This window comes from Pan paniscus, chromosome 16 (assembly GCF_029289425.2).
Source record: "Pan paniscus chromosome 16, NHGRI_mPanPan1-v2.0_pri, whole genome shotgun sequence".
Classification (NCBI taxonomy): Eukaryota; Metazoa; Chordata; class Mammalia; order Primates; family Hominidae; genus Pan; species Pan paniscus.
This window is the reverse complement of record NC_073265.2, coordinates 44826659-44852001: the sequence shown is the minus strand read 5'-3', so window position 1 is coordinate 44852001 and position 25343 is coordinate 44826659. Positions and strand designations below refer to the sequence as shown.

The window sequence follows — 25343 nt, the reverse complement described above, 5'->3', positions numbered from 1 at the left end:
CTTGCCTCAGTTTCCTGAGTAGTTGGGACTATAGGCCGGTGCCACCACGCCTGGCTAATTTTTAAAAATTATTTTGTAGAGAAGGGTCTAGCTTTGTTGCCCAGGCTGGTCTCAAATTCCTGGGCTAAAGTGATCCTCCCGCCTCAACCTCCCAAAGTGTTGGGATTTACAGGCGTGAGCCACCACACCTGGCCTTCATTTCTTTGTTGACTTACCAAAGTGCTTTCGAATTTTCCTCCAACCACCCTATAACATAGACTATTAGATTCAATCTGCTTTATTTTATTTTTAATTTTTTTTTTTTTGAGACAGAGTCTCACTCTGTCACCCAGACTGGAGTGCAGTGGCGCGATCTCGGCTCACTGCAAGCTCCGCCTCTCGGGTTCACGCCATTCTCCTGCCTCAGCCTCCCGAGTAGCTGGGACTGCAGGCGCCCGCCACCACGCCCGGCTAATTTTTTTTTGTACTTTTAGTAGAGACGGGGTTTCACCGTGTTAGCCAGGATGGTCTTGATCTCCTGACTTCATGATCCGCCTGCCTCGGCCTCCCAAAGTGCTAGGATTACAGGCGTGAGCCACCGCGCCCGGCCCCCAATCTGCTTTATTATATTACCATTTGCTTCGGCTTTATTACACTTACCAAAGCCCTGCCATCCCAGTCGTCCCAGGGCCACTTCAAATCTCTTTATTCATACATCAGTGAATATTTTCTCGAACACTTACTATGTGTTAGTCATTATTAGGTACCAGAGGATACAGCAGTGAACCAGTCAAAATTCCTGCCTGCATGGCGCTTACATTCTAGTTAGGAGGAACCTTCTCCTCAGAGTGCTTCCTGTAAGAATATTTTCCTTAGCCTGTCCTAGTCTGACTCTTCGAATCAGGAATTCCATAATTCCAGACCACCCTTATTAGATAAAGGGTAACATTTGCCTCGGGCCACGCTATGTCTTAACGACGATCAGCCGCTGTGGCAATTGTCTGGTATGCAGCTGTTGAGGCTGTACATTGGCTTCATGTTAACATCTGTTCTCTGTGACACTGTGCAGCTGAATGAGTTGGGTGTCTGTCTCCGGAAGGACGAGACTCCTGTCTGTAGCTAGTTCTGTGTCCTCCCACGCTTCATGAGTGCTTTTCGGTGATTCCTACATCAAAATAAGCCCAGTGGATAACCAGAAAACCTAGCAAAACAAAAACAAAAACCAAAAACAGGGAAAACAATTTCGTAGAAGTACGTTAAACAATGTCGGAGCTAGAAGAGACCTTCGAGATGTAGCCCCACTGCCTTTTATAGACAAGAAAACTGAGACCCAGAGAGGTTACCTAAGTCGCCTCCGGTCACACAGCCCAACTGAAGAATGTGGACCGGTGATCACATCTAATTTACAATCACACTGGGGGTGTTCCTCCTAAAATTTAACGTCTAAATGAGATCCAGCCGCGTCACCGCTTCTACCCACGCTCCCCCCTCCCCCGCCCACCGTCCTTTCTGGTATTTATTCTACGTCGCTCTTTCTTGAAGAGTCAAGTCGTTAAAATACCAAGTGGAGGCATTCCACAAACAGGTGTCCACACCACGGCCACGCGGACACGGAGTCGGGGAATCTGGATCCCCACATGCCCGCCGAGAACTCTCCAGCTCCCGCTTACAAAGTTTCCTCGCATGGTACGTTCATCTTTCCGATCCCTAGCTGCGAGGCCGAGATGCCTGCTGCTGTGGCCTCCGACGAAGTTCGGAGATGCCCTTTCCTTGCGAAAGCTGGGCCCGGTAGCGTCGGCCGCGGGGTCGGGCGTTCTCGGGCCTGGCGGTCGGCGAGGGAGCGCCGGGCCCGGGGCGGGGCGGCCCCTAGGCGCGCGCTGCCCACCCGCGCTGCAAGAGCCGCGGGCCCGCGAGCCCCGGCTTGGAGCAAGAGGCGCGCGCGGGCCGTGGGGGCTGGGCCGAGGCGGAGCGCGAGGCGGCGGCGGTGGCGGGAGGCGCCGCGGGACGAGGCAGCGGCCCCCGCCCCCCGAAGCCCGTCCCCGCGCGGGGCTGGGGAGCTCAGGGCGGGGAAGCCGCGGGGCCGCGCCACGTCCCTCGCCCGCCCCAGAGCGGGTTTTACAGGCGGCTCCAGTCTGGGGGCTTTTGTGTCTGCGACTCGGGAGCGGCGAGAGAGCAGACCTCCTCCTCAGAGGGCGCTGTGAGTGTGCCGCCAGGGCCGGGCCGCCAGCCTCCTGCTTCCCCTGTCAGCGGCTCCTGAGGCGGCGGCGAAGAAGAAGGAGTGGGAGGAGGCGGCGGCGGCGGCGCACTCGCCCTCAGCACATGCCGGCCCCGGGTGGGGGGCCGCCCCCAGGCCGCGCTCCCGGCCACCGCCGCTGAGCCCCGCCGGTGCCCGCACGCCGCCCCGCCGCCCCGAGGCCTCGTCCTCCTCCCAAACTTTGCAAAGTCGGCCCGCGTCCCCACCGCCCTCGGCCGTGCCTCGGCTCCGAGGCTTGCCTCGCAGCCGCAGCGGCCCCGCGAGGAGGAGGAGCCGCCGCCGCAGCATCAAAGAGACCGAATTCCCGCGGCCTGGGGGGGAGTCATGCTTTGCGGTCTGTAATGTCAGCAGAACAGGAGAAGGATCCCATTTCGCTGAAGAGAGTTCGAGGTAACCGAGAAGGGTGCCGGATTGGGGGAACCGGGGTGAGTGAGGTGCGCGGGGCCCCGTGCCCGGCCGCCGGGAGGCCATGGGGCTCTGTCCGGGCCTAACTCCGCGCAGCCCGCGTCCCGCCCGCACCCCGGGGCCGAGGCTGCGATCCGAGCGCGCGGCCCGGGCGCCCGCTGGCCCCCGAGACATCCGCGCGGATCCCTCGCCTCCCGACTTTGTGTTCGGAGGCAGTTGGAGCCGCAAGCAGCATCCTTTCTTACCCCCTCCTCACCCACCTCTCCTCGTTCTCAAGACAGCACAATAGGCACCTCAAAGGGTGAAAAACAGACACCCCCTGGCAGAGACCTCGAACGATGCCCACCCCCTCAAAAAAAGTAAGTTGGAGTACACAAGAGTTGATGCTGTTGAAGAAGGGCTCCTGGGCTTTCACGTCTCTCCTGGCCCCCTTCTCGCCCCCCCACCCCGGCAAAGGCAACAAATATTCAGTTTATTTTCCTTAGGTGTAAGAGGAGAAGCTACAAATTCAGAAGGCATTTTCTCTGTTGGTTTATGGATAAGATATTATCTAAAATCAGTGTTATGCATGGTTGATTTTCTTCTTTCTTGCGCACTGGTTAGGAATTTTCCTTTCGTGTTACTACCATCTAAGAAAAATCAGAGGGAACCATGTGTCAAACAAAAGATACTGCATATAAGTTCACAAAAGTCAAATGCCACCCGGAAATTGGGGGATGCCTTTTAGCTCTTAATAAGGTTAAGACGGAAAGTTCTAGAGTTGGAGTAGTACTCACTGTTCATTAAGCAAATATTTATTGAACATCTGCTATGTGCTAGACACTGTTCTTGTTACTGGGATACAGCAGTGAACAAAGCAGACAGACAATCCTCATCCAGTAGTTCACCCTCTTGTGGGATAAACAGATGATAAACGGTAGATACAGAATGTCAAATCGTAGGTGGTATGGTGCACAACAAAACAGGAATAGAGGAGAGGAAATATGTGTGGGGATGGGAAGTATGGATTGTATGTAAGGTGATCATGAAAGGGCTCACCTGGAAGATAATGTTTGAGCAAAGACCTAAAGGAAATGATAGAGCCAGGGCCATATGATTTCACGTGGGAAGAGCAGTCCCTGAAAAGCAACAGCAAATGCAAAGCCCCTGTGTCTGGAATATGCCCAGTGTGTGCAATCAACAGCAAAGAAGCTATTGTAACTGCAGCAAAGTGAGCAAGGAAAGAGTCCTGTGACAGGGGCTAAGGGGTAGGATCAAGAATTATTTGATTCTTGAAAAGTGAGCAAAGGTGATAGATACCATTAAGAGTATATTTTGTCCATTTTTAAATTATAGCATTTTAATAGTAAAATTACAGTCGTTCAGTAGTCTTAATGCTGTTGGCTATAGGATGATTGTGTATTAGAGGGCCTGGTGTGCCATTTAAAAGACTTTGGCTTTTACTCTGAGAAAAGGTCTGCAGAGTTTTGAGCATAAGAGTGAGTGATCTGACATTTTAAACAGGGCATCTTAAGCTGCTGTGCGGAGAATAGACTGTAGAGAAAAGGCTGAAGCAGGGGAGACTAGTAGGGAGGCGATTGCAATAGTCATCCAAACAGGGTAAACAGGATAAAATGCTTTATAAATCAGTAAGTAGGAAGGTAAATTTCCGGCTGACTTAAGTGATGTAGAGATGAAGGACCACAGTCATTCATTTTTGTTTTTGTTCAATGTGACTAGAAATTAAACATGTATAGAACTAGCTTGCGACACACAATCCAAAAGACATCCACTCAAGAGTATTTTGGTAGAAAATGATTTTCTTAGCCATTTAAGAGAAAACATAATTTAGAGAATATTGTTTTTAAAGGCTTAATATCAGCACAACCTTTAATTTGGTGAAATATTTTAATTGTCTTTTTCTGTTTGTGGTTGTGAGTTGCCAAAGCCTTTAAGGAATAGATCTTCCTGAGATACAATTATTCCCCTGATATTTTTGCTGTATAATTTTGCCTACTATTATAAATTGTTTTGGGGTTAAAGGAAAAGAAAGAGCTATCAAGTTTATACCTTTGAACTGAATTATCAGTCCTAATCAAATTTAATTCTAAATAAAATGGATGAGTGTTTTATTGTGGGTCAGGAACACAGATATATCTTCATTTTGTTCCAACTGCTGTTAAGTTCTATGGCGTAGCTATTGGGGTTGGCTCCGGTGTCAGCTCAAGAATATTCTGAGAGTTAAGTACCAGAATAAAAGACAAAACACTTTTTAAAATAAAAAGTCAATATTTTTATGTTATGGGGAGAATTTTCTTAATGTCATTTTGTAATAATTAGAACATTCATTAAAAATTTTTTTGGAATATTTTATGATTAGCTCTTCTGAAGCACCATTCTGCTGAACTTCATTGCCCTGGAACTTTTTGTTATTTAATGTAATTTATATCATCAGACTGCATGCAGGATGTGGTGTTTGCAGGGCATAAACTCTGGAGCAGTGCTTTTCAAACTGTTTCCCATCTGCTGATGTAATAGAGACAGACCTTTTTAATGGTTGTGTATTTATTTTATATGTATTAAAAGAGTCACCAAATACCTTGCTTAGGATAAGGCTAAGATACATATGTGTATAAATACACACATATAGCAATTTAAATGAATTATTAACACACATATAGCAATTACATGAATTATTAAGAAAGTAATATTATAGGTAGAACTCAGATATGGCAAAATTAAAACATGAATGACTGAGGACTTTACAGTAGCATGCTCTGCAGACCAAAAGCATCATAATCACTTGTGATGCTTATTAAAATATAGATTCGTGGATCTACGGAATCAGGACTTCTGGGATCCACAGAGTTGGGACTTCTGCATCTTTAACAAGATCCCCAGGTGCTCCTTATGCATACTGAAGTTTGAGAAATGCCACTAATAGACCTAGATTACAAAGGTGTGAGTAGACCAGAAGCAGCTGGCTGTGGTCTTCCAAACCATCCTTATATTTTAACAATAGATTTAGAATTACTCTTTAGTGACACAGTATCTTACTCCTATTTTCTACCAGTTCTTAACACTCCACCCCCAAACCTTCACCTTTTGGTTATAAGACAGATCTATGAGGACAGGTACTATGTCTTGATTATCTTATTTGCCTTGCCCATAGTAAATGTCAAATGAATGAATGAGTGAATACATGAATTATGCTGCTTTCTGATAGTCCATTTCCCCTCATACTACTTTTACTTGCCCTTTTCCCTTAGAATGTCAACTGCCATCGTTATTTTAACCAATACTCCCATTCTCCAGTATTCCTAGAACTCTTTTAGGCATTGATCTGATGGCAATATTCATTCATTTATTCAACAAATATTTATAGAGCAATCACAGTGCCATATAGTGGGAATGCACTAATTAAGATATGACACCTGGCTGGGCGCGGTGGCTCACGCTTGTAATCCCAGCACCTTGGAAGGCCAAGGCAGGTGGATTACTTGACTCCAGGAGTTTAAGAACAGCCTGGGCGACAATCTGTCTCTACTAAAAGTACAAAAAATTAGCTGGGCGTGGTGGCATGTGCCTGTGGTCTTAGCTACGTGGGAGGCTGAGGTGGGAGAATCACCTGAGCCCAGGGAGGTTGAGGCTGCAGTGAGCTGAGATCGCACCATTCCACTCCCGCCTGGGCAATTGGAGTGAGACCCTATCTGCCCCCACCAAAAAAAAAAAAAAAGGTATGACACCTGTCTTCAAGAAATTGTTAAGTCTAGTACAGGACAGTGACAAATAAATAGCTACAAATAGCATGATAAGGGCTGTGATTATTTATAGGAAATAAAGGAACACATCTTTCGGGGAATCAAGGAAGGAGAAGAATTCTAAGAAGTAGTAAGTGTTCTTTTGTCTTAAGTGATGTACAGAAAGCATCAGAGGAGATAAAAATGTGAGAAAGGGTCTAGGAGGTCTCTTGCGATTTTGAGAAGGCAGTTTTTAGGAGGAAACCACATTTCAAAGTGTTGAACATTAACGTGGGACCAGGTGTGGTGGCTTATGCCTGTAATCCCAGCCCTTTGGGAGGCTCAGGCGAGAGCATCACTTCAGCCCAGGAGTTTGACACCAGCCTGGGCAACATATGGAGAACCCATCTCTACAAAGTTTAAAAATTAGTGGTGGTGTGCACCCGTAGTCCCAGCTACTCAGGAGACTGAGGTAGGAGGATCCCTTGAGCCCAGGAGGTCGAGGCTGCAATGGGCCATGTTCACACCAATGCACTCCAGCCTAGGTGACAGAGCAAGACCCTGTCTCAAAACAAAAGAAAACAAAAACAAACAAAAAAATGTGGTAAAAGATTAAATGATGAAGATGTGGCTTAAAACTTAAAAGAAGCTTGATGGTAGACAGAAAGACATAGCAAATATCTTAAAAAGATAGTCAAGAGAAAATATGAGTCTTTTTTTTTTCATTGGAAAAAGACTTAAACATATTTGTAGATTTACAGAAGAACCCATTGTAGAAGGACAGGGGAAAAACTGGAAAGGCACCAGAAAGAGGATAATTCATTAATTAATACAGCATTCAATACATGTTTAAAAAATATAGACCATGTGCTATACAATCATTCCAGTAGCTGGAGATGAGACAGACAAGGTTTCTATTCTCATAAATCAGGTCTTTGCAGCTAAGGGAACAAGGTTAGCATCAGGTATACACATGGAAGTTTAGTCTTGGAGAAAAAGAGAATGGAGAAAGAAAGAAATTTAGAGATGAAGAAGGAAGTCAAGGGCATTTATTTCAGTGCTTTTAACCAGAGTTAGAAATAACATAGAAGGGATAAGGATGTATTTTAGAATGGAGTAGTACAGAAATGTCATAAAAGTTACTAAAAATGGACTTTACAAGAAAATATAGACTGTCTCGATGGGATGAATGTAGAGGATTTGGATTAAGATTGGAGAAGGAGCATAATTTATGCAGTCACAAATTGGGGGTTGGGGAAGAGCCTGTGAGAGAAAGTCTGAAGGAAAGGATTTTTTGTTTTTGTTTTTAAAATTGGTCCATGTAAGAGCTAGGCAGATTATCAGGAAAGTGAGTTTGGTTTTAGACACGTTGAATGAGTATCCTCCTGGGATATTCCAGTGTATACAATGGATGTATATGGTTTGGAACTGGGTTGAGTTCACCCAGAAGTAGAGCTCTGGAAGTCATCAGTAAACAGGTGAATACTAATTAATGCCTTGGGAGTGTATGAGCTCGTGCAAGAGAGAGTGAGAAGTAAAAAGAGAAAAGCATTGAAAACACCAACTTTGGAAACACTAACATTTGGGAGACAAGGGGGAAAAAAGACACTGAAAAGCAGAATGTGAAGGAGTAGTCAGAGAGGTAGGAGAAAAACCATGAGAGAGTGGTGTTACAGCTAATGAAGGAAGAATGGACTAATGAGGGGTAGATAAATGAATTTTGTTTTTAATGTGTGGAATAAAATGTTTCTATCCATGAGATGTCCATGATTCTTTTTCTACCATATTCCCTCTCTTGGGGAACATGGCCATCTTTATCCATCCCCTACTCCCACACAACACTGTCCCAAAGTCCTAGAATTTCTTTCTCCTTAATTTTTTTTTTTTTTTTTTGAGATGGAGCCTTGCTCTGTCTCCCAGGCTGGAGTGCAGTGGCATGATCTTGGTTCACTGCAACCTCTGCCTCCCAGGTTCAAGCGATTCTCCTGCCTCAGCCTCCAGAGTAGCTGGGATTATAGGCACGTGCCACCATGCCCGGCTAATTTTTGTATGTTTAGTAGAGGGCTGATTTCATCATGTTGGCCAGGCTGGTCTCAAACTCCTGACCTCAGGTGATCCGCCCACCTCAGCCTCCCAAAGTGCTGGGATTGTAGGCATGAGCCACTGCGCCCGGCCTCTCCTTAATGTTTTGAACCCATTGACTTCTTGACCTTTCCATAGCTGCTGCTTTATTTTAGGTTTTGCTTATCCCTTTGATTATTTCAGTAACCCTCTTATTGGTTTCATGGCTTCCCCCTTAGTCCCTCTTAATCCATTTCCACATTGCTACTGATAGTGATGAATAGCTTACCAAGTACTTTGCTGAGTGTTTTAAATGGATCTTCTTGCTTAATCCTCTCAGTAAATATGTGAATTAGATATTATTGTTGGTTTACAGTCGAGGAATTGATGTTCAGAGAGGTTAAGTAGTATGTGCTTAAGTAACATATATAAGTTTACCCAGTGAGGAAGCAGCAAAGCCAGAACTCAAAATCTAGGGCCCAAGATCTTAGCTACTATGCTGCATTGCCATAGTGGTCCCCAAACACAACTGAGTCACATTTCTCTCTTTTGTAAAATTATTCAGTGGTTTCCTACTACCTTTAGAGTAAAAATCAAACTTTCTTATGTTGGTTCTTTTTTATTTGGCCCGGGTCTACCACTTAGTCCTCTATTCTTCACACTCCATGAAGTGCTTTCCCTATTTCTTATGCTCCAGTTCTGCAGTATTCACACTTCCTCTCTAAATGTTGTCGTGGTCTCTCCTGCCTTTAAAACTTCCTTTGCATATTCTATCCCTTCTGCTAAACATGCCCTCTTTTTCTCCCACCTTTGGGTGACACTCATCCTCAAAGTTTCAGTTCAGTTGAAATCTCCCAGGATGTTTTCCTGAGCTCCCCACTCAGCCAAGATTAGGTGGGAGTTCCTTATGTTCCCTCAGTATCCTGTGCTTATCTCTATCATAGTGTTTATCACATTAAACTTAAGAGTTTCAAAAGAAAAATATTGTTTCCTATAGGTTATAAGATCCTTACAGGGAGGAATTATTACGTTTATTTATTTTATACTTCCACAAGCTCAACAAATGTTTCTGAAATCCAATTTGATGAACATTAATGAAGAGGTTTCAGTAACTTCAAGTCATTAGTCTTCCTGGTTTGCTTTTCCCAGGTGTGTAGAGAAGTTACCTCCTGGGAAGATGATACAGTTCTGTCTTCTGACATTCTTGTTTTAGGCAACCCGATAGGTCTAAGTCATCTTTAACATCAAAATTAGCCTTAAAGTATGGTCAAGAATGATTTCAGATCTGCTTTTTTATCCCTAATCTCTGTAGATGTGCTAACTGCAATAATGAGAAACAGTACAGCATTGTAACTGTGAGCCTGACTGCCAAGGTTTTTATCCCAGCTCTGCCATTTATTAGCTGTATGGTCCTTGGCAAGTTACTTAACATCTCTGCATCAGTTTCCTCAGCTGCAAAGTGAGAATAATAATGGTACTTATCTCATGGAGTTGTTGGAAGGATTAAATTGGTTAATATGTATGAACCACTTAGAACATTGTCTTCTGCCTTCTAAGTTATCTGTTTGCTATTAACATCAGAAACAGGTCTAAAATACACATTCTGTGTAAGTAATGTGATCAACATTCTCTTTTAGGTATATTTAATCAATCAATAAATGTAAACAACCTACAGCAGATTCTTATTTTGATTAGGAGTGGGTGTGAAGAGAACAGAAATGGTTTTCTTCTTACAGAAAGAAAACAATGAACAAAAAAAAAATTTTTAAGCAGAAAACTCTGAGGTTTCACCATTTTGTTGGAAAAGACAAATAGAAGCTGTTTATTGAATAATATTTATGAATATCTGCAACTTTGTTCCCCATGATTTCTGAGTTTTTTTGGCTAAAAGTTTGCCTGACTTCGTTCATGAAAGAAGTTCATTATCAGAGGTATTATTGTATAGTTATCGTCACATGTGAATACCATCCACCTACTCTCCTAAGCTTTACCTTTCTAAGCAACCTTAACCCCATGGACCTCAGTAACACGAAGAGGTAAGTGGGAGACCAGTGGGAATGTGAAGATTTGTTTTACAGAGGGAAATGTTAGATTCTTAAATATAAAATTAATACCATAAAACTCAGTGTTCAAAAAAGAATTTTAGGTGGTTTTGCTCACAGATTGCTTGAAAATGAAAAAGTTATTTCAATGATTTCAAGCGTCAGAATTTTGCTGTATAGTAAGTATAAGCAATTATTTGATTCTTGAAAAGTAAGCAAAGATGATAGATACCATTAAGAGTATATTTTGTCCATTTATAAATTACAGCATTTTAATTGTAATATTATGTCTGTTCGGTAGTCTTAAGAGTGCTGTGGGCTGGATGTGGTGGTTTATGCCTGTAATCTCAGCACTTTGAGAGGCTGAAGTAGTAAGATTGCTTGAACCCAGGAATTCAAGGTTGCAGTGAGTTGTGATGGTGCCACTGCACTCCAGCCTGGGTGACAGAGCAAGACCCAGTCGCTTATAAAATAAAAAAGAATTCTATGAGTAATAATTTAGATGTCCTAGATTAGAGATTGGAGATTAATTTATTAATAATTGTTTTATTTTTAAGAATTACCTTTTTCTATTTATACTTTTGTTAAAATGAAATACTCATGACATGTTAGGGAAGATAGGACTTTGAAGTTTGGCGCCTTCGTTTGTTTATATAACCACTTTATTATTTGACTTCTAAGACCATTGCTAATTCTTTTTCCATATCAGACTCATCACCATCTCAAGGTATTCAGATTGAAGGATATCACATTTCTCTGTTCAATATGTGGGTATATGGTGTTATAGAAAAACTGCATGCAAATTATTAATCTGCAATCATCATTTTATATGGACTACTGAATAATTATAAATTGGTAATAGGTTTATTTAAACCATCAAATTTGAAAAAAAATGACCTTGAGGAGAGCACTGGCTCTTACTGTCAATTTTTTATTTACCATCTTCCCAAGTGGGATTATAACATCAAATTAGAATTAAAATATAGAAGTTCTTTTAATTTGAACCAGAAGTTTCTAATTTTGCCTTCTGTGAGTCACTGAGGAAGACTTAGTGTATGGATCAGATTTTAGGGAGGCAACTAGTATCTTAGAGGTAGATAAGCTTAGTTTTACTCAATTAACCAAAGAAGAAATAGATAAATTGGACTTCATCAAAATTTTAAAATTGTGAGTGTCAAGGGATACTGTCAGTAAAAATAGACAACCCGCACGATGGAAGAAAATGTTTGCAAATCTTGTAGCTAAGAGTTTAGTATCCAGAATATATAAAGAATTTTTGTAATTCACAACAAAATACAACCTAAGAAATGAATGGCCAAAGGATTGAATAGACATTTCTCCAAAGAAAAGATATATATGGTCCATAAGTACATAAAAAGATGCTTGGCATCATTAGTCATTATGGAAATGCAAATCAAAACCACAGTGAGATATCACTCTATATTCATTCACTAGGAGGCTATATTAAAACAAAAACAGAAAAATGTTGGTGAGGATGTGGATTGTAACCCTCGTACCTTGCAGATGAAAATATAAAATGATGTAGCCGCTGTGGAAAACAGTTTGGCAGTTTCTCAGAGTTAAACATAAAATTGCTATATGACCCAGTGATTCCACCTCTAGATAGATACTCAAGAGGATTGAAAACATGCTTACACAAAAACTTGTACAAAAAAAAAACTTGTACAAGAATATTTATAGAAGTATTATTCATAATAGCCCCAAAAGTGGAAATAACCGAAATGTCCATCAGCTAGTGAATGAATAAACAAAATGTGGTATATTTATATATTGGAATGTTAATCAGCCATAAAATGGAGTGAAATACTGATACATACTACAACATGGATGAACCTTGAAAATGTTATGCTAAACGAAAGAAGCTATATACAAAAAGCTACATATTGTATGATTCCATTTATATGAAATGTCCGGAATAGGCATATTATAAATAGAAGGTAGATTAAGGTTGAAGCAGGTAGATCACTTGAGATCAGGTGTTCGAGACCAGCCTGGCCAACATGGTGAAACCAGGTCTCTACTACAAATAAAAAAATTCGCCAAGCGTGGTGGCAGCCACCTGTAATCCCAGCTGCTCGGGAGGCTGAGGCAGGGAAATTGCTTGAACCTCAACCTGGGAGGCAGAGGAGGTTGCAGTGAGCCAAGATTGTGCCACTGCACTCCTGCCTGGGTGATAGAGCGAGACTCTGTCTCAAAAAAAAAAAAAAAAAAAGAAGAAGATTAGTAATTGTCAGGGGGTGGGGGAATGAGGAGTGACTGTTGATGGGATAGGGTTTCTTTTGGGGATGATGATAATGTTCAGGAATTAGATGGTAATGATGGTTATATAACCAGGTGAATAAAAATCACCGACTATACACTTAAAACAAAAACCTAGATTTAGATTTCATTGCTTCTTTTGACCAATGGTGTGACTGCTTTACATTTATTTTTCTTAACTTTTTAAAAATTGGGAATGACTTGCTTTGTGAACTCAAAAGTATCTGAGACAGATTTCAATCAATTTAGAAAGTTTATTTTGTCAAGGTTAAGCATGTACCCATGACACAGCCTCAGGGGTTCCTGAGCCCAAGGTGGTGGGGATACAGCTTGCTTTTATACATTTTAGGTAGACATGAGACATCAACTAATATTGATACATTGGCTAGCGGCGGGGTGAGGGGTAGGCAGGCGTCCAGGTCATAGGCAGATAAGAGACAAAAGTTTGCATTCTTTTGAATCCTTGATCAGCCTTTCACTGAATACATAATTTAGTCTGGCTCAGTGAATCTCCATTTTTACATAAACAACAGGGCAGAGAAACCGATCAGATATGCATTTGTCTCAGATGAGCAGAGATGACTTTCTGTCCCACATCTTTGAAGATAAGCTATCAGTTTACATTGGTAGGGTGAAATTCAACAGAACTCCTCCTTGTGAGCAAATCGTGAGGGAGGTATGTAGTTTTTTCTTAATCTTTGTTGCTGTCTTATTTAGGAATAGAATGGGAGGCAGGTTTGCCTAGCTACGTAGTTCTCAGCTTGACCTTTCCCTTGGCTTAGTGATTTTGGGGTTCTAAGATTTATTTTACTTTCACACCTACCTCATAGGTTTATGAAGATTAAGGAAAAGAACATGGATGTTGTATCCAACAGACTTCTAAGTTAAGATGATGGAACAAGACTGCTTTACAGAATCTTTTCCCCCACTTCTCTTTTTTTTTTTTTTTTTGAGAAGGAGTCTTGATCTGTCGCCCAGGCTGGAGTGCAGTGGCACAATCTCGGCGGCTCACTGCAACCTCCACCTCCCAGGTTCAAGCGATTCTTCTGTCTCAGCCTCCCGAGTGGCTGGGATTACAGGCACCCACCACCACGCCCGGCAAATTTTTGTACTTTTAGTAGAGACAGGGTTTCACCATGTTGGCCAGGCTGGTCTGAATCTCCTGACCTCAGGTGATCTGCCTGCCTTGGCCTCCCAAAGTGCTGGGATTACAGGCATGAGCCACCATGCCCGGCCTCTCTCTTTTTTAAATTAACAAACTTTAACAGCTTTATTGATGTTAATAGTAATGATAGTCTCTGGCTGATGGGACTTGAAATGTAAATCAACTAGGATTTGGTCAGGAAACAGAAACCACACCAGTTATTTTTAACAAATAATATAAAGTATTGCTAACAGAGATTTAAGTAGCAAAAATAAGATGCTAAAGTTTTCACAGAGATAGCAACTGTGAGAACTAGCTGCCATTCCTAAGGCTGTGGAACAAAGGATTGAGGCTGAAATTATTAAATTGTACAAACTCAGAGGAGGGGCCCTGTGGAGTATAAACTCAGATCTCTGAGAAAGGAATACTGTTTAAGCTGGTATTAATACCTCTGGGCTTGGAAGAGCAGCCCTGCAGGCCTGGGACCCAGACACCTGGTGCAGGTGTCTCTGAGGAGCGCAGAAGTCTGTTTCTGCAAGTGTTGGAAATACTACAAACTAGATTTACCGCAACTGCTATGACTGAAACAAACTGCCAGTGCAGGAGAGTAGACGTCAGGCCAGGGTTGCCATGGAGAAGAACAGAAGCATCATATTCATTTTTGTCCTCCAGCCTTCCAGTCTCCCTCTAGCACACCTTGTTGGCATAGCCTAATAGAGATCAAGCAGAGAGTATAGAATGATGTGAACAGGGTGATTGATTTTTTTCTTTGTATTTGTATGCATTGCTTATACTTCTTTATAATGAGCGTGTCTATTTCCTACAAAAACACAGTGATTTTTTTAAAACTACTGACTACAGTATTTGTCATAAAGCTTAAAAAGCAAAGTAGTGTAGCCTAGGGGTGAGAATTGTACATTGCTACTCAGTGTGTGGTTGATGGACCACCAGTATCTGTATTACCTGAGGGGGATTGTTAGAAATCCAAGTTCATGGGCTTTATCCCAGAACTACTCAATCAGAATCTTTGGGAGTAGGACTCAGGAATCTACATTTTAACACACTTTTGGGGTAATCTGTATGCATACTGAAGTTTGAGAACCACTGATACATAGTTTAAAACTTCATATATAGGCTTTCGAGTCAGAAAGACACAACTCTGTGACCTTGGGCAAGTTAGTTAAATCTGAGCCTCTGTTTTCTCATCTATAAAATGGGTATAGCCATAGAATTCTTTGAGGATCAGATGAAATAATGTATATAAAGTGCTTATCCCAGTATCTGACACAGTAAACATTCACTGAATTAATGTTATTAAATGGTAATCCTCTTCCCTTCAGTTTTGTAACAATCTGGTATTGTGGAAATTTTCTTAGTTTTTGTCTTTTAATTGTTAATTAACTGTTGAAATATACTATAGCAAATGAAGGAACGAACAAAAACAAAGACACTTGGACTCAATTTAATTCAACAAACATTTATTGCCTGTGGATAAGGCCATATATTGTAGGTAGATAAAAAATAAATGACATTAGCTGTCCTTATAAAGATATCTTTATATATCATATATCTTCGAAGATATGTTTACGTATCATACACACACACACACACACACACACACATACACACACATATACAGTATACCTTTGAACAACATGGGTTTGAACCTGAAATTTTTTGAAGAATTGCAACAAATTGAAAAAACTCAACAGATGAACCCTGTAGCCTAGAAATACCAACAAATTAAGAAAAAGTTGTCTGTCATGAGTGCATAAAATATATGTAGACACTAGTCTACTTTATTATTTACTACCGTAAAACTTACACAAATCTATTATAAAAAGTTAAAATTTATCAAAACTTACACAAGCATTTGCAGACCCTACGTGGCACCATTTGCAGTAGAGAGGAAGGTAAACAATGATGCAGTATTAAATCATAACTGCATAAAATTAACTATACTTACTGTACTACTGTAATTTCATAGCCACCTCCTATTGCTATTGTGGTGAGGTCAAATGTTGCAAGTATCTGCTTAAAATACCACATGGTGCTAATCATCTCTATGAAAGCAGTTCATTTCTCCAATAAATTGCACATCACAGTAAAAAATAGTATCTTTTGGTTCTCACATATTTTTCATCATCTTTAGTGCTGTACCATAAACCTTAAATAACACCATGGGACCCATACAAAGTGCCACTAGTGATACTGGAAGTGCTCCCAAGAAACAGAAAAGCCATGACGTTACCAGAAAAAGCTGAATTGCTTGATATATACCGTAGATTGAGGTCTTCAACCTTGGTTGCCCGCCATTTCAGACAGATGATTCATCTTGTAAATAGACAATGAAAACATATAGTATGATAAATATAGTACTATAAATGTATTTTCTCTTTCTTATGATTTCTTAATTATATCTTTTCTCTAGCCTACTTTATTGTAAGAACACAATATGTAATACAACATATAACATATATTTGTTAATCAATTCTTCATGTTATCTGTTAAGGCTTCCAGTCAACAGTAGCCTATTTTAGTAGTTAAGTTTTAGGGTAATCAGAAGTTATACATGGACTTTTGACTGCACAGAGTATCAGAGCTTCTAACATCCGCATTGTTCAAGAATCAACTATATCACAATGTATATAGTTCAAGGATCAACTATATGCACCCATTGTTGACAGATGCTTATGTTGTTTCCATGTCTTGGCTCTTGTGAATAATGTAACAAACGTGGGAGTGCACATAACTCTCTGAGATACTGATTTCATTTCCTTTGGGTGTATATCCAGAAGTTGGATTACTGGATCATAAAGTAGTTCTATTTTTAATTTCTTGAGGAACTTCCAGGCTTCTCTTTAATGGCTGTACCAACTTACATTCCCACCAGCAGTGGATGAGGCTTCCCTTTCCTCCACATCCTCACCAACACTTACTATCTCTTGTCTCTCTTCTTTTTTTCCTTTTTTGAGATGGAGTCTTGCTCTGTTGCCCAGGCTAGAGTGCAGTGGCACAGTCTTGGCTCACTGCAACCTCTGCCTCCCAGGCTTAAGCGATTCTCCTGCCCCAGCCTCCTGAGTAGCTGGGATTGCAGGTGCCTGCTACCACGCCCGGCTAATTTTTTGTATTTTTAGTAGAGACAGGGTTTCACCATGTTGGCCAGGCTGGTCTCGAACTCCTGACCTTGTGATCCGCCAGCCTCGGCCTCCCAAAGTGCTGGGATTACAGACATGAGCCACTGTGCCCAGCTTTTTTTTTTTTTTTTTAAAGACAGAGTCTCACTGTGTTGACCTTGGCTGATCTTGAACTCCTGACCTCAAGTGATCCTCCTACCTTGGCCTCCCAATGTGCTGGGATTACAGACATTAGCTACCACACCTGGCTTTATTTTTTTTTTTTTTGTCTTTTTGATAATACATCCTAAGAAATGTAAGGTTATTTCTCGTGGTTTTGATTTGATTTCCCTGTTGACTAGTGATGTTGAGCACCTTTTCAGGTACCTGTTGGCCATTTTTATGTATTCTTTGGAAAAATGTGTACTTAGGTCCTTTCTCCATTGATTAAGCATTGTTTTTGCTTTTGGATGAGCACCTATATATTTTGGGTATTAACTCCTTAAGAGATATATGATTTGCAAATATTTTCTCCCATTTTTGTAGGCTGCCTTTTCATTTTGTTTCCTTTTCTGTGCAGAAGCTTTTTAGTTTGAGGTGTACCCACTTGCTTATTTCTGCTTTTGTTGCTTGTGCTTTTGGTCATATCCCAAAAATCATTGGCAAGACCAATGTCAAGGAAGTTTTTTCCTCTCTTTTCTTCCAGGAGTTTTACAATTTCAGGTCTTACATTTAAATCTTTGGTCCATTTCCAGTTAATCTTTGTGAGTAGTTATAAGATAGGTGTCCAGTTTCATTCATCTGCATGTGGTTATTCAGTTTTTCCAGCACCATTTGTTGGAGGGACTAGACTATCCTTTCTCCATTTTGTACTCTTGGTACCTTTGCCAAATATTAATCATGTATTTGTTGGTTTATTTCTGGGCTCTTGATTGTGTTCCATGGTGACTGTGTGTGTTTTTATGCCCGTATTACTGTAGCTTTGTCATATAGTATGAAATCAGGAAGTGATTTTTTGTTCACTTGTTTGTCAAGATTGCTTAGGCTATTCAGAATCTTTAGTGGTTCCATATGAATTTTAGGATTTTTTTTCTTTTTCTGTGGAAGATGCCCTTGGAATTTTGATGGAGATTATATTGAATCTGTAGATAAAAACTCTCTAAAAACCCTATTGAGGGACACAGAGGAAGACTTCTAATAAATGGAATAGTATTCCCTGTTGTGGCTAGCCATCTGGAACAAAATAACATTGTTTTTTACCTCACATTATCCCAAAATAAATTCCAAATGGAGTAAAGATATAACATAAAAATATGGCCATATTACGAAAAAATAGCTTGATGGTTCCTCAAAAAATTGAAAATAGGATGTATTAGTCTAGTCACAGAAAGACAAATACTGGATGATTTTCACGCTGCTGATAAAGACATACCCAAGACTGGATGATTTATAGATAAAAAGAGGTTTAATGGACTTACAGTTCCATGTGGCTGGAGAGGCCCCACAGTCATGGTGGAAAGCAAGGTGGAGCAAGTCACATCTCACGTGGATGGTGGCAGGCAAAGAGAGAGCGTGTGCAGGGAAACCCCTGTTTTTAAAACCGTCAGATCTCGTGAGACTTATTCACTATCATAAAACCAGCATAGGAAAGACCTGCCCCCATGATTCAGTTACCTCCTACCAGATCCCTCCCACAACACATGGGAATTCAAGATGAGATTTGGGTGGGGACACAGCCATACCATATCATAGGATAAACTCTCCAACAATTTCACTTCTGTGTATATATCCGAAAGAGTTGAGAATAGAGTCTCAAAGAGGTATTATAACATGTATGTTCTTAGCAGCATTAGTCACAGTAGCTAAAAGGTAGAAACAACCGAGGTATGCATCTACAGATAAATGGATAAACAGAATGTAGTATGTATATACTATACATGGAATATTATTCAGCCACAAAAAGGAAGGAAATTCTGACACATGCTATAGAACCTTGAGGACATTATGCTTAATGAAATAAGTCAGTCACAGAAAGACAAGTACTGGATGATTCTACTTGTGTAAAATATCTAGAGTAGTCAAATTCATAAAAGCTAAAAGTAGATGAGGATCATAGGGCATGGAGAAGGGGAAAATGGGGAGTTGTTGCTTGATGGATATAGTTTCAGTTTTACAAGATGAAAACATTCTGGAGGTTGGTTATGCAGTAATGTGAATATACTTAATACCACTGAACTGTATACTTTAAGATGGTAAATTATATATGTGTTTTACTACAATTAAAAATTAAAATTAAAAAATTAAGCCATAAAAATATTAGGAAAAAAACCTGAGAGAATTATATTTTATTCTCTAAAAATGGGGATTGCTCTTTTAAGCATAAGACAAAGCCCAGAATTAAAAAATAAAATATTGATGCATTTTATTACATAAAATTATTTTTTAAAATTCTGGATAGCATTATAGAGGAAACTGGGTACAGGGTATGTGCAAATTCTCTTTACTATCTTCACATTTTTATAAATGTAAAAATCTAAAATTTAAAATGTATTTAAAATTTTATAACAAGAAATCAAAACATAATAACCTGATGAAAGTATTTACAGTTTAAATATGTTCAGTTTTTTTTTTAGTATATGAAAAGCTTCCATAAATCACTAAGAAAAGGATGAAACACTCAGTAGAAAAATGGCAAGGAATATTAGCTCCCAAGTGATTCCAACATGCAGCCAAGATTGAAAATGACTAGTTTAGATATTTTTGATAAATCAGAGTAAAATTTGAAAAAATTTTTCTTAAAAACAAAAGCAGGCTTCTTTTTCCCCAAGATGGCAGATTAGAGGCTTTTGGCATGCCTCAGCCACCTGGAAATAGCAAGATAGTACATAAAGATAAACTCTGTGAGCTTTAATTCAAAAAGGAAAATGAGTATCCAATGGAATTGTGAAGGACACCCTCAATCCCAGAGAGGAGAACACTGGCAAACAGCCCCCATGATGGCATCCAGTTGATAAAAGTGAGTGAGGCCTAAGTATGTGAAAGAGGTAGAGAGCCCCTCTCTCTGACTGACCTTTCCACTGGGGATCTGAGCAACCCAGGTAGAGGGAAAGCCCTTTGTTTCTCCCAAGCCCTGGAGCTAACATGGGGAAAATCTTGGAGACACTGTGAGGGAAAGACACTGGGAAAAGCTGCAGGTATTTTCCAAGACCCTGAGAGCAGGATGCCATTTTAAATCTGGTTGTGTACAAAATCAGGAATTCCTTGGTGACCTGGCAATGCAGCTATATAGGCATTTTAATCTCAGGCTAGAGATTGGAGTGCCTGCTGTGGAGTGGTAGATATGTCTATAGGACCCCAATGGCAGGCACAGCCACCATCCATCAACCACAGAATGTACATTCTTCTCATCTGCACATGAACATACTCTAAGATTGACCACATGCTTGGCTGTAAAGCAAGTCTCAATAAATTCAAAAAAATTGAAATCCTACCAACCGTACTCTTGGACCATGGTGGAATAAACATAGAAGTACCAAGAAGATCTCTCAAAATCACACAATTGCATGAAAATTAAACAACTTGCTCTTGAATGACTTTTGGGTAATGAAATGACATTTGGGTAATGAAATCAAGGCAGAAATTTAAAAAATTCTTTGAAATAAATGAAAACAGAGGCACAACATACCAAAATATCTGGGATGCAGTGGCAACAGTAGTAAAAGGAACATATGTAGCACTGAACATCACCTCAAAAAGTTAGAAAGATCTCAAATTAATGATCTAACATCACACTTAGAAGAACTAGAAAAACAAGAACAAACTAATCTCAAGGCTAGCAGAAGAAATGAAATAACTAAATCAGAGCTGAATATAACAAATTGAGACACCAAAATCCATACAAAGTATCAATGAAACAAACAAACACCCTAGGATCAAATGAATTTATAGCTGAATTCTACTAGAAATTCAAAAAGAGAAGAGCTGGTACCAATTCTACTATTCTAAAAAATTGAGGAGGAACTCCTTCCTTACTCATTCTATAAAGTAGAATGAGTCCCATCATCCCAATACCAAAACCTGGCAAGGACACAATGAAAAAAAAAAGAAAACTATAGGCCAGTATCCCTGATGAACATAGATGTAAACATACTTAACAAAATACTAGCAAACCAAATTCAGTAGCACATCAAAAAGTTAATTCACCATAATTAAGTAGGTTTCAGTCCTGGGGTGCAAGGTTGGTTCAACATAAGCAAATCAATAAGTGTGATTCACCACATAAACAGAATTAAACATAAAAATCATATAATCATCTTAATAGACATGAAAAAAGCTTTTGATAAAATCCAACATCCTATCACGATAAAAACCCTCAGCAAACTAGGCATTGAACGAACATACTTCCAAATAATAAGAGCCCTCTATGACACACCCACAGCCAGCATCATACTGAATAGGCAGAAACTGGATGCATTCCCCTGAGAACTGGAACAAGACAAGCATACCCACTCTCATGACTCCTATTCAGCACAGTACTGGAAGTGTTAGAACATTCAGGCAAGAGAAAGAAAAGGCATCCAAATAGGAAAAGAAGACAAACTATTTCTCTTTGCTGACAATATGATTCTGTACTTACAACACCCTAAGGACTCCACCAAAAGGCTATTAGAATTTATAAACAATTTTAGCAAGGTTTCAAGATACAAAATCAACGTTCAAAAACTGGTGCCATTTCAATATACCAGTAATATGCAAGCTGAGAGCCACATCAAGAAAGCAATCCCATTTATAGACACACACACACACACACACACACACACACACACACACACACACACACACAGTACCTAGGAAATACGTCTTAACCATTGAGGTGAAACATCTCTACAAGGAGAACTAAAAAACACTGATAAAATAAATCATAGATGACACAAACAAATGGAAAAACATTCTATGCTCGTGAATTGAAGGAATCAATATCATTAAAATAGCCACACTGCTCAAAGCAGTCTACACATTGAACACTATTTCTATCAAACTACAATGGAATTTTTCACAGAATTGGAAAAAACTGTGTTAAAATTCATATGGAACCAAAAAAGAGCCCAAATAGCCAAATCAATCCTAAGCAAAAAGAACAAAGTTGGAGGCATCACATTACTTTACTTCAAATATAAGGCAGCAGTATCAAAAACAGCATGGTACTGGTACGAAAACAATTTAGACCAATAGAATGGAGAACCTAGAAATAAAGCCACATACTTGTAGCCATCTGATATTTGACAAAATTGAGAAAAACAAGCAATGGTGAAAGGCCCAGTAAATGGCGCTGGGATAGCTGGCTATCCATATGTAGAAGAATGAAAATGGACCCATACCTATCACCATGTACAAAAATTAAGATGGATTATAGATTTAAATCTAAGGCCTCAAACTATAAGAATCCAAGAATACCCAGGAAACACCATTCTGGACAACAGTCTTGCAAAAGAATATATGACTAAGTCTTGAAAGCAATTGCAACAAAAACAAAAATTGACAAGTAGGATCTAATTAAACTAGAGAGCTTCTGCATAGCAAAAGAAACAACAGAGTAAACAGACAACCTACGGAAGGGAGAATATATTCACAAACTGTGTATCTGACAAAGGTCTAATATCCAGAATTTATAAGGAATTTAAACCATTGAACAAGCCAAAAACAAACAACCCCATTAAAAATGGGCAAAAGGAGTTCGAGACCAGCTTGGGCAACAAAGGGAGACCCTGTCTCTACAAAAAATAAAGAAATTAGCCAGGTATGGTGGCACATGCTTGTGGTCCCAGATACGTGGGCAGCTGAGGTAGGAGAATCTCTTGAGCCCAGGAGTTTGAGGCTGCAGTTAGCTGTCTTCACACCACTGCACCCAGCCTGAGTGATAGAGCCAGACCCTGTCTCAAAAAAAAAAAAAAAAAAAAAAAAAAAAAAAAAAAGGTGGGCAAAAGACAGGAACAGATATTTCTCAAAAGAAGCCGTACAAGTGGCCAAGAAACATGAAGCAATGTTTATCATCACTAATCAGAGAAATGCAAATCAAAACCACAATAAGATACCATCTCACATCAGTCAGAATGGCTATTTTTAAAAAGTCAAAAAATGGCTGGGCATGGGTGGCTTATGCCTGTAATCCCAGCATTTTGGGAGGCTGAGGTAGGTGGATTGCTTGAGCCCAGGAGTTCGAGATCAGTCTGGACAGCATGGCAAAACCCCTTCTCTACTCAAAATACAAAATATTAGCTGGACATGGCAGCCCACACCTGTAGTCTCAGCTACCTGGTAGGCTGAAGTGGGAAGATCACCTTACCCCAGGAGGGCAAGGCTGTAGTGAGCTGTGATCACGCCACTGCACTGCAGCCTGGGCAATAGAGTGAGACCTTGTCTCAAAACCATCAAAACCAGGTGTTGATAAGGCCTGTGGAGAAAAGGGAATGCACATAGACTGTTGGTGAGAATATAAATTAGTCACTGTGGAAAGCAGTTTGGAGATTTCTCAAATAAATTAAAACAGAACTACTGTTCAACCCAGCTATCCCCTTACTGGATATATACCCCAAAGAAAACAAATTGTTTTACTAAAAAGACACATAATCACATGTACATGGCACCACTATTCACAATCACAACAACATGGAATCAACCTAGGTGCCCATCAATGGTGGATTGGATAAAGACTATGTGGTACATACACACCATGGAATATAAACAACCATTAAAAAAAAGAATGAAATCTTTTTTTTTTTTTGTAGCAATATGAATGCAACTGGAGGCCGTTATCCTAAGCAAATTAACATAGGAAGAGAAAATCAAATACTGCATGTTCTCACTTGTAAGTGGGAGCTAAACATTGGTTACTCATGGACATAAAGATGGCAACAATAGACCCTGGGGACTACTGAGGGGCAGTGCAGTTAGGGGCAGGGTTTGAAAAACTATGCTCAGCACCTGGGTGACAGGATCATTTCACACCTCAAACCTCAGCATCATACAATATACCCAGGTAACATACCTGCCCATGTACTCCCCAAATCTAAAATAAAAGTTGAAAATAAAAGCCAGACACGGTGGCTCACACCTGTAATCCCAGCACTTTGGGAGGCCGAGGCAGGCTGATGACAAGGTCAGGAGTTCGAGACCAACTTGGCCAACATGGTAGAACCCCTGTCTCTACTAAAAATACAAAAATTAGCTGAGTGTGGTGGCGTGTGCCTATAATCCCAGCTACTTGGTAGACTGAGGCAGGAGAATCTCTTGAACCAAGGAGTTGGAGGTTGCAGTGAACCAACATGTGCCACTGCACTCCAGCCTGGTGACAGAGTGAGACTGTCTCAAGAAAAGAAAAGAAAAAATGGCAAAGGACATACATGGAAAAGGAAATAAATATGTTTCTTTTTGTTTTTGTTTTTGTTTTTTTTAGGGGGGGAGACGGAGTCTCACTCTGTCACCAGGCTGGGGCGCAGTGGTGCAATCTTGGCTCACTGCAAGCACCGCCTCCCGGGTTCAAGCGATTCTCATGCCTCACCCTCCTGAGTAGCTGGGACTACAGGTCCCCGCTACCAGCCTGGCTAATTTTTTTTTTTAATTTTTATTTTTAGTAGAGACGGGGTTTCACCATGTTGGTCAGGCTGGTCTCGAACTCCTGACCTCAGGTAGTCTGCCCGTCTCTGCCTTCCAAAGTGCTAGAATTACAGGCTTGAGCCACCGCGCTTGGCCAAAATACATATGATTTTTAAATGTACATTATAGAGAAATGAAAGTTTATACATGGTGAGATAAATGAAAACAGATGAAAATATGACCATTTTGCATCCTCTGGTGAATCAGTGGGCCTAGGCTTTGATTATCAGTGGTGGTTTATGTAGGGGCAGAATTCTAAGATGACCACCAAGATGTCCCATCCTGCTAGTGTACCTCCCTGTGTAATGCTCAGTACTGTGAATTTCATGAATGTTAATCCCTCGATTGGGCTGTATCATATGGCACAGTTCACCTTGAGATAGGGAGATTAACTGGGCGGACCTGATCTAATTACATGAACCTTCTAAGAGCAAAGGCTTCTTTATGGCTAGTTCAAGAAAAAGAAATCAGAGACTTGAAGCACAAGGAGTTGATACACATTGAAAGCAGAAAGAGTCATGAATCAAGGAATGTGGGTGGTCTCTAGGAGATAAGAGCTGACAGCCAGCAAGGAAAGTAGGATGTTAATCCTACAACCACAGGGAACTGAATTTGGCTACAGACAAGAATGATGAGATTGGAAGCAGATTTCCCTCAGAGCCTCAAGACAAGAACTCACCCTACTGATAC

General features: G+C 40.5%; 1 protein-coding gene across 3 annotated transcripts in view; it reads left to right on the top strand.

Moving 5' to 3' along the window:
* The first annotated feature begins 853 nt into the window (after positions 1-853).
* Positions 854-25343, top strand: part of PYGO1 (pygopus family PHD finger 1) — a 50653-nt gene continuing 26163 nt past the window's right edge. For 2 of the 3 annotated variants that reach the window (XM_055099015.2, XM_003827869.6), the window contains exon 1: positions 854-1665. In XM_055099015.2, the coding sequence (XP_054954990.1) occupies positions 1617-1665 (49 nt within the window). In that variant the 5' untranslated portion in view covers positions 854-1616. Of the gene's footprint in view, positions 1666-2404; positions 2624-25343 lie in introns of those variants that run through there. The other variant, XM_057299944.2, reaches the window with a different exon arrangement.